Source organism: Gymnoscopelus microlampas (assembly GCF_963454915.1).
Source record: "Gymnoscopelus microlampas genome assembly, chromosome: 22".
NCBI lineage: Eukaryota > Metazoa > Chordata > Actinopteri > Myctophiformes > Myctophidae > Gymnoscopelus > Gymnoscopelus microlampas.
In genome coordinates, this window is record NC_139959.1 from 33463634 (window position 1) to 33477599 (window position 13966).

At 41.3% G+C, this 13966-nt stretch overlaps 1 protein-coding gene across 1 annotated transcript; it reads left to right on the top strand.

Moving 5' to 3' along the window:
* Positions 1 to 442: 442 nt before the first annotated feature.
* On the top strand, positions 443 to 13532 carry eef1e1 (eukaryotic translation elongation factor 1 epsilon 1). The gene is made up of 4 exons (XM_084047983.1): positions 443 to 533; positions 2927 to 3124; positions 8052 to 8147; positions 10528 to 13532. The coding sequence occupies exons 1-4, from the start codon at positions 450 to 452 to the stop codon at positions 10669 to 10671; spliced, it is 522 nt and encodes a 173-aa protein (XP_083904109.1). The 5' UTR covers positions 443 to 449; the 3' UTR covers positions 10672 to 13532.
* Positions 13533 to 13966: the final 434 nt, after the last annotated feature.

The following is a 13966-nucleotide window of genomic DNA, read 5'->3' on the forward strand; positions in this document are numbered from 1 at the left end:
ATTAAAAAGTTAAAAGGCTACAGAAGGCCAGGGAATCAAACACAAGTTGAGACTAGGGTGGTAGGAGAACAGTTAGGTGGGGAAAGCAGTTCTGAAGAGGTGGGTTTTGAGGGAGGTTTTGAACACGGAAAGGGTGGGGGCGTTGTTTTTATGTTATTTGTATGTTGCATATATTTGGAAAAACCTGGAGATTTATACTCTGTATAACCTTATATTGTGTACGCTGATGCTGCTTCTCCAATAAATCTTATTTGACAAAAAATTATAATGATAAAAAAAGTATTCAAATATATCTTTCAAAAAAATATAAATACATAGCAGATCTACAAGCTCACAACGTGTACTCAAATCATATCATGGCTTCTTGTGGGCTCGTTTTCATAATACCTTTATCTCGCATGATATGGCAACACCGCCTCTTACGCCACATGTGACAGAAAGAATCCAAGATGGCGTTGAGGGAGCTGTCGTCGCTGGAGAAATACTTAGGACTGAACAAACCCAATAAGTTCAGTACTCTGGGGGACAACAAGGTGAAAGGAATGACAACGACAAGTGTTTATTGTCGCTGCGTTTGACTGTTATGACGTGGAGGAGCCGTTTGTTGGACGTTGGCGAGCTGCTGAAATATGCACACACACACTGGCTATGTTGCTAATGCTAGTCAGCCCTGTCTGTCTGTCTGTCTGTCTCAAGTGTTATAGGCTCTATTCACAGCAGCCATATGAAGACATTCACAGGTGTTACCAATGATACTAATGAAGGATCTGTTCCATTCTGGTCAAACAGAGTCAGGGTGCTGATATTGTGCATGTTGGCTCACTGGAAACACTCTGTTACACCAGTGGGTCTACAGTTGGGGTCCAGGGACCCTCATGGGCTTCCAAATGGCCCCTTACAGGTGTGTAACTCTGAGAGTGTACAAATGGAACCAAATGGACCCTTATGGGTCCATTTGGTTCCATTTGTACACTCAGAGTTATGGGGGTCGTGGAAACCACTGTGCTACACTAAATGGAACAGAGCCTTCATTAGTATCATTGGTAACACCTGTGAAGGAAGTGATAATATGGCTGCTGTGCATAGAGCCTATTGCTGTGGCATGTTTGTTTACTACGGGGCTTTATAACCAATGAACATTGTTCATTAACCAAGCCTGTCTAATATATTATGCGACTTATATACCAGCATTAGCCCTGAAACACATGACTGTCATGTGTTTATGTGACAGTCATGGATGAACCTCAACATAGTGTTTGCATTTTCTCCCTTTTTGGTCCGTACATCTACTTAAACGTTCAGATTTCAAATATAAAGTGCTTACCTCATCTGGATGTTATAATTATGTACGGGCCCTCTGAAGTATCCTTATCTTCCGTATTGTTCAATAAAAAAGCATTTTAATCTGCTCGATAGCCCTTTTCTCCATGCTTTCAACTACGCGACCCTGTTGGTTGAGAGGTGTACTGCACTCTGATACATTATAACTATGAGTAAATGGCCACCGATCGCCGATCGGATTAAAATGCTTTTTATTGAACAATACGGATGATTCGGGTACTTCTGAGGGCCCGTACAGTATTGTAACATCCGTGGCCATGGGGTAAGCACTTTATATTTGAAATCTGAACGTTTATAAAGATGTACATGTAAATGGAGAAAGTGCAAACACTATGTTGAAGTTCATCCATGACTGTCATGATATGATGACAGTGCTACGTATTCCAACATTAGCACTTGATCGCCACAGGCACAGCTATCATATTTCCCCACTCATTTCGTTGTGAGCATGCGCAGGGAGTGAGCTGTCAGTGCATGCATGCTGCAATCATGCAGTCCTATTTCAGTGGTGGAAAAAGTACAACAAATATTTTTGTAAAAGTATCAATATTGCAATGTAGAAGTACTGTCTCTGTTACAGGTACAATTTCGGAATTAAACATTTACTTGAGTAAAAGTACATGAGCATTGGCATCAAAATGTACTCTTAAAAAGTACTTATTATGCAGAATGTCCCATTTCAAGTTTTAAAATGTATAAAAAAATCCTTTGATAATAGCAGATCTACAAGCTCGTGGATACAAGCTTGTAGATCTGCTATTTTCAAATGGCCGAAATGTATGTAGGGCTGAAGTGGTTAATGTATTTTTTGTAATAATGGTCAAAATCTACAAAGTAACTAAAGTTTTCAAATAAATGTAGTGGGCTTAAAGTACAATATTTGGATCTGAGATGTAGTCGAGTAGAAGTAAACGTACTGACATTTGGAAATACTCCAGTAAAGTAAGTAAGTACAGTACTTGAGTAAATTTACTTACTACTTAGTTACTTTCCACCACCAATTTCATGCATAATGTATCTTACACAGTTAAACTCTTTAACTGTGTTACACTCTCAGACTTAGAAAGGTGTTATCACTGTCGATTTGACTGTTGATAAAAATAAAAAAAATTGTGAAAATTTGTGCAAATCTTTGAATATATATATTTTTTAAAGTGAACATTTGTAACTCAAATCTTTGCTTCTGGGGGATTCTACAAATGTCTTCTAAATCCTAACAGTTATTTGAAAAAACGTAAGTTTCTATAAGTGGTTCCCAAAAGAAAATCATGTCAAGGACCCCCAAAATTATTTGTATTTGGCCGCAGACCCCCATCTAAAAATATGTTGTTCCAGGGACCCCCAGAAGCAAAGATTTGAGTTAAAAATGTTTGCTTAAAAAATACGTTACATTCAAAGATTTGCACACATTTTCTGTATTTTTGAATAGCCCAAATAAATCTAAAATGCCAGAGATGCGTCCCCGGATTGAGTGGGTTAACTAAGATTTGTTTTATTTTTTCACCCAGCAAAGACTACTGCATCTTAATCTCTCCCCTCCCTCCCTCTCCTCCTGTTTCCTCACTCTCATCCCCTGTCCCTCCAGTTACCTGTGCTACAGAGTAACAATGGTCCTCCGCTGGTGGGCTTGGTGACGGTCGCGTGTCACCTGGTAAAAGAGAACAAGCGTCCAGAGCTGCTGGGCGCCTCGGCGGAGCAGAGGGCCGTGGTTCACCAGTGGTTAGAGTACAGAGTCACCAAGCTGGACGGCTATGTCAAGGAAGACGTCAAAACCATTCTTAAGGTAGAACATATCCTGTGTAAACCTTTGTATTAAATCTCAATGTTTTTCAGAGATATTGGGCCTCAATCACGAAGCGTGGGTTATGCACAGATTTTACACTAAAGTGCAAAAACAAGTGTTTAGTCTGATTCATCATCATAATACTTTGTATGTGATTTCTTGCGTCAGGTACACTGAACCTCACGTCTGCTCAGAGGCACGTGCCTCTGACGTGCATCACGCGTAGTTGTTAGCGGAATGCCTTATTCTTAACGCAAAATAGTTAGAATAGTGTCACACCTTAAATACAACGTTTATGTGCCAAACATTTGTCATAACATATACAATAACATATAAAAACAATTACTGTTAAAATGGCATTCATAAACTTGCCTTTCTGAAATGTTTTACGTCATAAGTATAGTAACACAAATGTGTGTTTGTGTGTGTGTGTGTGTGTGTGTTTTGTTTAACAAGGGACAGGAATACAGATTGATGTATGGCCCGTCAGTGACATAACCACACACACACACAACTCGGTAAAAGGCTTTAACCCATGAAGACCTGAGGCCGATTCTACAAAGTGTCTTCTAAATCCTAACAGTTTTTTGAAAAAAACGTATGTTACTATGTCAGTGGTTCTCAAACGTTTTCATGTCATGTATATGTATTTGGCCACGGACCCCCATCTCAAAATATTTCGTTCCAGGGACCCCCCAGAAGCAACGATTTGAGTTACAAATGTTCGCTTTAAAAAATATATATATTCAAAGATTTGCACACATTTTCACGATTTCTCAAAAATAGCAGATATACAAGCTCATAGCGCGGCACTCGGTGCCGCGCTATGAGTTTGTAGATCTGCTATTTTTGAATAGCCCAAAGTGTAAAATAATGCTTTTTAGCTCAAATCAAAAAAATGACACAGATGCTTCTCCCGGTCTTAATGGGTTAATGTGGCTGATGCTAGTCAGTGTGAAACGGATCGCCAGACACACTGGTCTGCTGGATGCTAGGCGCCTCTCGGCACTGTCCTGTCAGCATGAACCGTGTGTGTGTGTGTGTGTGTGTGTGTGTGTGTGTGTGTGTGCAAGCGTCTCAGCATGATGTGGTATTGTGGCATGGCTGAGGAGGAAGTCACGCTGTTTGCCGGCATGTTATCTGGACAGGCCTTATAAATGTTTTAATGGTTGCCACTTAACTGAAGTAAGACGCCCTGAGCGCCGCAGCGCCGGTGCCCGTTGGCCTCCTCCTGTCCTGACCTGTCCTGCTGGTTGAGCTGTGTCCCCCTTTCAAATAACAACGGTCAGCTCCCATTGTATTTAGACAGGGATAAAAACTCAGTTAAATATAAACCAGGGCTTTAAATTAACTTTTTTTTTCTTCGTAGCACTGGTGCTCCCCATTTAAAGGGATATTTCATATATTCCTATATATATATATTTTTTTAATTTGTCATTTTATCGTCTACTCAGGCTTTTGTGATCCCCCCCGACAGTTTTTAACACTTCACCTGCCAGAGTTATTTCAGATTTTTTGCTGTTGTCTGCCAGAATTTTTTCATTGAAATTTAAAAAGTACTCAGGAGCCGAGATACATCATTTTAAAGTTTTAAGTTACCAAGGAAGTGGATGGGAGTCTTTTCCTTCGAAAAATCATATCTCCTTGGTCTTTGGGTCAAATTGAAAAAAGAAAAAAAAAAAAAAACATTTTTTTTTTCTTTTTTCATTTTTTTCAATAGAACGCGTTTATGCGTGATTGGCGGCCAAGTGCGCTATTTAATAGATTGCATTTATGCGTGATTGGCAGGAATTGAGTTAAGACAAGTGGCTTGATTCGGTATTTAGATATTTGATATTAATTTTATCAGACACTCCCCCTTCCTATACAAACCCATTGTAACTTCAAACTCCAGTTGTAACATGTTAGATTCGTCAAAAACACCTGTCCTTCTGGCATCTCATCCTGCCCTCCTAATACGTGAGGGGGACGTGTTTTTTCGATTACTTTTTTCATTTATTTAATTTAAAAAAATTGACTGTATTTTATTTTTTCATTTTCAAAATAATTTATAAAAAAAATAATGAAAAAGTAATTTAAAAAACACGTTCTTCTCACGTATTAGATGGACAATATCAGTCACCAGAACCAAGGACGGGTGTTTCTGATGAATCTAACATGTGCGTGTGTGTGTGTGTGTGTGTGTGTGTGTGTGTGTGTGTGTGTGCGCACGTACACCTAGTCCCTTCCTTCAGTAACTAATAACCAATATCTTTACTGTTTGAACCATCCTAATATGAAGTAACGACTAACAAGGGTCTCAGTGTACCGCTTGTTGATGGTTTGAACTGAAATAGGCTAAATATAAAGCAACAAAGGTCTCACTATAGCGTGAACAATCTTGTAATATATTTATGACGTGATCAGGAGCAATATTGTGAGCCGAAGAAGCTTTTGCGTTCACTATGCCATTTGAACATCCAGCTTCCTTCCCTCTTAATACAACTTCTGACCATTAAAGGCTGTATTTCAGGAACGGGTGCAAAGCACTGTATCTTTTAATGACCTTTCTTGCTCGCGTTGCTGGCAGTGAGGATGGGGTGTATTATGACATATGCCCAGAATAGGGACACCAAGGTTCATGTGGTTCAGTCAGGGACCCAGTATTAAATCTATTTTCTTTTTTTTTCTTTTCTTGGATGGGAAATACATTTTGTGAAGGCCCAAAAGAAACAGACCTGTGACCTATTTTGGGCCATGAACCCACCATTGAATAAAGCAGGCAATGATTCTGTGGTTATGAAAGTTAATAAAGAAAACCAATATTTTGTTCCGTAAAGGTGTCAAAACCTCTTCATTTCTTCATGCTACGTTGTACAGTTCATATAATAAATCTCCAGTGTTTTCTCAAGTATTCCTTATTAGAATTTAGGTCTAATTTAGAGAAATTGTCAGGGTTGCAACTTTTGTGCCAAATTGGCTCAGGAACTCTTGAGGGATGGATGAAATTAAAGAATTTCGGGCACAAGCCAAAATATGGTTCCCGTGGACCAAGTTGTTCGTTCTTTGTTAAGCTAGAATGTTGGGAGACAGAGATGGTGGTACCTTCGGACAGAAAAACAAGAATCATTAACCCCTTTCAACTTTGAGTCGCTATTTTTGTGAAATCTAGGCTTGTATCACCACACGACAAAAACGTATGACAAAAAGTATGAAAAATAATTAAGAAAGGCAGAACTCTTTAGAGTGAAAAGCCACCGGTTTGTGAGCTTGTCACAGAAAATGAAGAATTGTTAATTTTTCACGCAAGTCATACAGCAGATATACAAGCTCACAGCTGCAAGCTTGTACATCTGCTATTTTTGAGCATTTTTGAAAAATCCTGGAAAGTGTTTTATAAGATTTTGACGTTTGAGAGCTACCGATTCACAAGGCATTTGTAGGATCGGCCTCGGGTCTTAACCCATTAAGACCTGGAATGCATCCGTGTCACACGATTTTTCAAAAATAGCAGATATACAAGCTCATAGTGCGGCACCGAGTGCCGCGCTATGAGCTTGTAGATCTGCTATTTTTGAAAAATCGTGAAAATTAAATAATTTTTTTTCCCGAAAAATTGTTAGGATTTATACGTTTTTTTAGACGCGTTCTCAGGTCTTAATGGGTTAAATGGGTTAAGTAGGTAATACTCTACTATTCTGAGTGTGCAGCGCTCTCTGCGCCTTTTCTTGTGGGGGGGGGGGTGGGTGGGTGGGTTCAAGCCGAAGACAAGAGGAGTCAGGGTTTGGAGCTCCATGTGCTCAGTGGAGGCACCAAGGGAGTTTCCTCTCTCCTGCCCGACTGGGCTTCAGCTCCATAGCTGCAGGCTAAGAAAGGCAAGGATCCGATCGTGGAGAACGGGAGGAAAAAGTCTGCTGTCTTCATGCCTTGCTTAGCATCACCCACTCACTGCCGCACAATAACTCCATTTGCCCCCAAGATGCTCTCCGTGTGTGTGTGTGTGTGTGTGTGTGTGTGTGTGTGTGTGTGTGTGTGTGTGTGTGTGTGTGTGTGTGTGTGTGTGTGTGTGTGTGTGTGTGTGTGTGTGTGTGTGTGTGTGTGTGTGTGTGTGTGTGTGTGTGTGTGTGTGTGTGTGTGTGTGTGTGTGTGTGAGAGAGAGAGGAGAGTGTGCTGTTTGCACCGTGTACAAGTGCTAAAGATGGTCCCTTCCCTTGGGACCAGCACTTCCACACTATACACAATGAGGCTGAAAAACGCACATCGTGCATCCCAACTTTAAAGACGGCTTCATTAGATTTACAGGCGAGCGTTCCAGTCATTTTGGCAGTCGGGTGAAACAAGTAGGCCGCTTTGTGTTTGGCATCTGTGTTTAGTGACCAGTCATGGGAAGAGACGCCATGCAGACCCCGGGGTTACGTTTTGTTCCTGTCCACATAACACGGCGCGCGTGCACGCACACTCACAAGCACGCGCGTATAGAAAGCTGGCATCAAGACTTGTGTATCTCATGCACCCTTGTGTATATATAGGTTAACCAAGTAGTTCTCATACTGTCCTTTGAGTCTGTCTGTTTCAGTTTAAGTTGTCGTATCTTTTAAATTAGTCAGTTTCCTTGTTTATTTTGAAACTTGTAAAAGAGATTTGTATCTCACTGGGATGAGACTTCCTTAAAAAATAAGGGTTAAATAAAAAAATGGTGGCATGTTCCTTTAACCACCTAAGCCCCATCTTACTTTGTTGACCGGGGTTCCAAATTTCTTGGCCGTAAATAGCCGATCTTCAAGCTCACATCGTTTTTCATTGTGATGTGAGCTTGTGGATCTGCTATTTCTGCCGAATGTTGACCTATTTTTGCTGAACGTTAGTCTACTATGACATGCCCAGATTAGGTACACTGACTAGGGTTCATTTGGTTAACAAAGTATCTTTTCCATGTTATGTCTTACAGGATCTCCACCTCTACCTGCAAGACAAGGTTTACATGGCTGGCAACCACTTCACCCTAGCTGATATTCTGATGTACTACGGCATTCATTCTCTGGTTGTAAGTCACCTATTGATACTCTCAACCCACTACGCACAAATCTCACAAGAAATGTATTGTCGCTGACGGGTGGAAACATAGCATGTCCAAAACTGTTACTTCACAGAAAAAGAAAACAGAGAATTTGTCCTCCACATGAATGTAGTTATTATTTGGTCACAAGCTTTTGTTAGTGCTTTTTGTTGGTTCACTATTTATAAAAAAGAAAAAAAAGAGCGACTTAACATGCATGGCGACGTGTTGTGAGTTTGTAGATCTGCTATTTTCACCACTTTAATGTGACACCAAAAAATGTGTTTCCCAAAAAAAAAACATAAATATTTGAAATACGGAGATAGGAGGTTTTTGCCCCTACAGCCACAATATGCAGTTCTTCCATCTATCAATCCAGCTACCCATTCATCCGTTCTCCTCCTGTCGCTTTTGAGATCGTTTCAATCAAGCCACAACTTTAAGCAGGCGATTTTTCACAGTGCGCAATTAGACCAGTCATATGGCCAAAGGGCACCGAGAGCGACTTGACACGGCTAATAAACACAACGCCACCATCATCATCGCTTCCTCGAAGAAGTGACGCGATGTGGCACAACAGTGATGTCTGTCTGTAGCCCCAAACCAGAGACAATGAAGTGGGTTCGCCTTCTGTGGTCTGAAGAGGACACATTTGGAAACGGAGAGGGAAGAAACAAGGTTGTTATTGTTAACTAAAACTAACAAATTAACAAAAAGTAGATGTGGAAGAAAAAAAACGTTTTAGTTAACTGAAATAAAATAAATACGAGGCTTTACAAAAAAACATAACTAACTGAGACTGTATTGTATGTTGTTTTCAAACCTCATTAAAACGAACATCATACAGAAAAAATCATATATTTTTTTTCTATTTGGTTCATACTTACTGTAAGGCTAGTATTGTGAGTGGATATTAAATGTATCTTCCAATGTTAAGCTGTGCCATTTTTAACTGTGAATATGTTTTCTGCAATGGTATGATAATTTGTTGACACTTTTTAATTACACTATTCCCTACTGACCTTTTTGAATTGATAAAAAAAATCCCCACATTATATTCTTAGATTGTAGTGTATTATATTAAAACATAAATATTCTAAACTCTAAAAAACTTTGGGAAGAAAAAGGGAGGGAGGGGAAAGATCACATGTTGGGAGATGTCACCAGTTGTGTTAGAGATGGAACGTTGCTACTTGCCACCAGGCAGAAGAGAAAGGGGAGTCCAGTTTTATTTACTGTCACTGTGGGTTTTTTAACCCCGAGAGGACGAGAGGTCAGCCAGCTCCACCCCTTCACCCGCCATCTCTCCCGTTGTTCAATTTATGGGACGCAACACTGCATAAACATAAACACATAAACGCCACTGACGCAAGAGTGGGTTCAGGGCGGATTCCTGTCCGCGTGGAGGAATATCCAGACATCACTCGCTGTGATCGTGTAAATTGCCACAAGGAAGGCAAAATTATTAGGACGTGGTGTTCTGAAAACTTTTTCAAGCCAGCGTCTATACTTAATCCCCTCCCTTTTCTCCCTACACCAAATGTCACCCAAAAATAGCCAGTATACAAGCTTTTTTGTTTGCCTATTTTTGTCAAATGACATGCCCAGACATGTCAGGGCATGTCTCTTATGACGTGCCCAGAATAGGGACGCTAAGGGTTCGTTTGGTTAATGAATGGAGAATTTGATCAAAAATACAGAAAGGCATTGATTTTTTATCTCCCGTCATAAATGAGTAGTTGTATGTGGTGGAATGTAACTAAGTACATTTACTGTACTTACTGTAGGTACAATTTTGAGGTATTTGTACTTAACTTGAGTATTTCAAATATCCAATACTTTTACTCCACTACATCTCGGATCCAAATATTGTACTTTTACTGCACTACATTTATTTGAAAACTTTATTTACAAGTTACTTTGTAGATTTTGATTAATATTACAAAACATCCATTAACCATCTCAACCCTACAGTATACATTTCAGCCATTTGAAAATAGCATATCTACAAGCTCACAATGCGTCACGATGCGACGCATTGTGAGCTTGTAGATCTGCTATTTTCAAAGGATTTTCATACATACAAAACTTGAAATGGGACATTCTGCATAATGAGTACTTTCTACTCTTGGTACTTTAAGTACATTATGATACCAATACTTTTGTACTTTTACTCTTGATTTCTGGATTTTTACTTGTAACAGAGTATTTCTATATTGCGGTATTGATACTTTAACTTTACACATCGTTTATACAGAAACTGCATGTGACAACCTCAATAGCGTTCAGGTGTTCCTAAAACGTAGACCTCTTCTCCTTTCTGTTCTCTTGCCTCCTCTTCCTCTTATCTCCCCCCCCCCCCCCCCAGGTGGAGTTGTCCGTCCAGGAGAAGGAGAGGTATGTGAATGTAACTCGGTGGTTTGACCACATCCAGCACTACCCGGGCGTCCGACATCACCTGCCCCCCGTCGTGGTCCTCAGAAACAGAGTTTACACTAGTGGACACCACTGAGACCACCGGCAGACTGGACCCCCCCGACCTGACCCCCAACCTGATTCAACCCCCGCAAACCTCCCTCTGTCGTCTGGACTAGACGTGGGCAAATTCAACAATGTTTTTTTGGTTTTGTTTTGTTTTTTCTTAATTATTTCCCCCCCATGTGTCCCCTTTTTCTCCACTTCTGGCTTCCCTTCCGCGAACACGGCCAATAGTGTTCATTGGAGCCTCCACAAAGGATTAGAACAACTAGTCCTCCGCCGTGGTGGGCAGAAACTTTACCCTTGTGCTATCCAGAGCCCCCACAATTCAGCCTTCTTAAGGGAAAGTTCTACTTTTGTTTTTTATGGATCTATATCGCAACATTTATGTTCACCTCCTATATACATTTACGGTTTTATTTGGTACCCTTTTCTTTTGTTACATCCCTGAAAATGTTTTTCCAATATTTCAATGAGACTAGGGAAGCTTGACATTTCTTTTTGTAATGTATTTATTATTTCACCATGCAAGTCAGTTGTTATTTCAGTCAGTGTCATTTTTACAATGTCAACCTGACAGTTTAATCAGATCAAACAGTCATCGAAAGCTAGATAAATTAAATCTGGCTGTCCTTGATTTTGCCCTGGTCATCTCTGGACAAGGGATGGTACTATTGGAGGCTGGCTTCGCAGAAGTTCAGGGAGTTGACCTCCCAGTTAGCCCAACACTATCAACAAGATGTTTGTTGTGAAGTCTCTTACATAAGAACTTGTAGTTACGTCCGTTTGCATATTTTTGTTTTGTCTTTGTTGTTGGGGAGTTTATTGGCTGCCGTGTGTTTGTTTGTGGTCCTTTTGAAATGGATAGGGATGCTGTACGGGTAGTGTGGAAATGACAGGTCCATGCAAGCGCTGCTAGCTCGGTGAAAAGGATTTCTATTTATAAACAGCTGTGGGGTTGCTAGTATGTGTGAGTGACTCTGCGTCCCTTTTTCTTTTCTTTTTTTTACCTGAGCCATGAATATGAGGAAAGACTAGTGTTGAAAGTGCAAACGCGATTTGCAAAGAAGTCATTTGTTGGACAATAGAGTACGACGCTTGGATAAGGCCACACAAATTGTTTTCTCACCTACAATCTGTCGAAATCAACGTACGTGTACTTGTTAATTAAAGCAGTTGAAAGCGAGTGTGCAGGAGTTGCATCTTATTTGGTTAACCCATAAAGACCGGGAACGCATCTGTGTCATTTTTAGATTTCTTTGGATAGTCAAAAATAGCAGATCTACAAGCTCATAGCGCGGCACCGAGTGCCGCGCTACGAGCTTGTAGGTCTGCTATTTTTTTTTTAAATCTTGGAAAATTTGTGCTTTGCTTCTGGGGGGTCCCTAGAAAAAAATATTTTTAGCTGGGCGTCCGCGGCCTCAGGTCTTAATGGGTTAATACCATAATATAATACCACTACCAAGTCCACAGTAACTTAACAGTCCACTCTGTCCTGCCAACTAACTCACTGCCATCTTGAACCTTGTTTCGCTGATATTTCGGTAGGGGGAGTGAGTGGGGTGTCCCGAATTTGAAGTCTTGTAGTGAATCCCCATTAATTTCGTTTTTTCTTTTTGTCGCTACGTGCCACCCCACCCCCGTCCCTCCCTCCCTCCCCTCTCTCCTTCTCACTTTCTCGCTTCCCCAACCACCAGTCGTATGGGCAGCAGGGCGAGCGAGCGGTGAGCGTCAGCCCCGCAGTCAGAGATCAGAGTGAGGCTCCGAACAGGGCCAAGCCACCACTGTTGATGCTGCAGGGCCAGTAGAGGAGGGCAGCGGGCTCCACCAGCTGCCACACAGAGCCAGCCAGCCAAGGCCAGAGTCCTCCAGGCCCCTGGGGGGACAGTCAGACACTGTGTGGCATTTCAACCCCCTTACGTACCCACAGGGACCGTGGAGAGAGAGGGGGAGAGAGGCAGAGAAACGGAGGACAGTAAGATAGAGCGGGAGTTGGGGAGACATGGCTGGAAGGGAGAGAGAAATGGAGGAATAGAGACATAGACACAGGGCAGGAACCAAGAGAGATGGGAGAGAAAGAAAGTGGCCAAAGAGAGAGGGAGAAGAAAAAAAAGACCCACCCCCAGAGGCTGGGAATTCTTCTATGAGTGACACGACATGTGAACGATGACCCTCGCCTCGGAGAGCCTTACTGCTGCTGACTGGAAATCCTCAGCCATTAGTTCCATTAGCGGACAGACTCGGCCCACAGTGACGCCGTCTTAAAAGGAACGGTGCCCCAGAGCGAAGGCACGGTCAGATCGGCTACATCTATGATTTAACATCAGTAGGTGTGATGTGCAGAGAATTGGAATCGTTAGGAAATTATTCAAGTAACTTTTAAAGGCCAGTGTAGCATGCTTTTAACCTGAATCCTATCATTCTGTTGTGAGCAGGATGCGAAACGTTAAAAATGTACGAAGTCGCCCTTTAAATGAAAGGGCGACTTCAATCATTTAAATTATTACGAATAATTTTTTGTTTTTTGTTTTTACTGCAACCTTGATGCACGGTATCACATTCATAGTTGCAGAGACAATGACACATGCTCTGAGGAGCTTTTAAACAATGCAGCTGTTCATATTTGTTGTCAAATTATCCTAGCATCATTGCCTCGGTGTTATCTGTTTAACCTAATCTATCGGGTGCTCACTGTCTGCTGTGTGCCTTGAACTCGACGAACCGTTTCACTTTTACCGAACGCATAGGTTTGAACGCTTTCATTCCACGCATGCCTTTCATGCCTGTCATGTCCTGTTTGTTGCTCGGGAAGATACAATGGTTTTGTTTATTTAATGTCACCTCAAGGGGTCATCATGTGCCAATAAATCAAAGGGAAACGCAGATGACTGGTAATCTCATGACTCCCTGTCTTATATGTTTATTATTGACTTCATTCCTTTACAAAGGCAGCAAATAGACCAGAGCCTTCAGTTCACAGAAGCCTGGGTGACGTGTGTTTCTTTAAAGTGCTAAGTTGTGAAGGGCAAATGGGCTCCGAGTGATTTGATGAGAGGGCCTTGTGACGGCAAGGCCGTTAGTGGTTTGGTCTGCCATTAAAGAACACTTTGTCCTTCTCACGACCAAATCCCCTGTTGGAACACTGATGGAGTACTGTTGTCAATGAGATACATTGCACCAACAGTTGTGCTTTTACTTGCGACTGATACTGTAAATGGTTGATGTTGGCCCGCAAAATGGTATCGGAGGAATCCATTAAAACATTAACGTGCTTGTTTTTATGAAGGTGGAACATTTCCATGAATCAATAACTATCAAAGAATGTAATG

What these genes read in the sequence shown, in the direction of transcription:
- eef1e1 (XM_084047983.1), top strand. Translation starts at nt 450, where the DNA reads ATGGCGTTGAGGGAGCTGTCGTCGCTGGAGAAATACTTAGGACTGAAC. An exon ending in GTACTCTGGGGGACAACAAG is followed by an intron (nt 534 to 2,926) that starts GTGAAAGGAATG and finishes CTGTCCCTCCAG; the next exon opens with TTACCTGTGCTACAGAGTAA. An exon ending in ACGGCATTCATTCTCTGGTT is followed by an intron (nt 8,148 to 10,527) that starts GTAAGTCACCTA and finishes CCCCCCCCCCAG; the next exon opens with GTGGAGTTGTCCGTCCAGGA.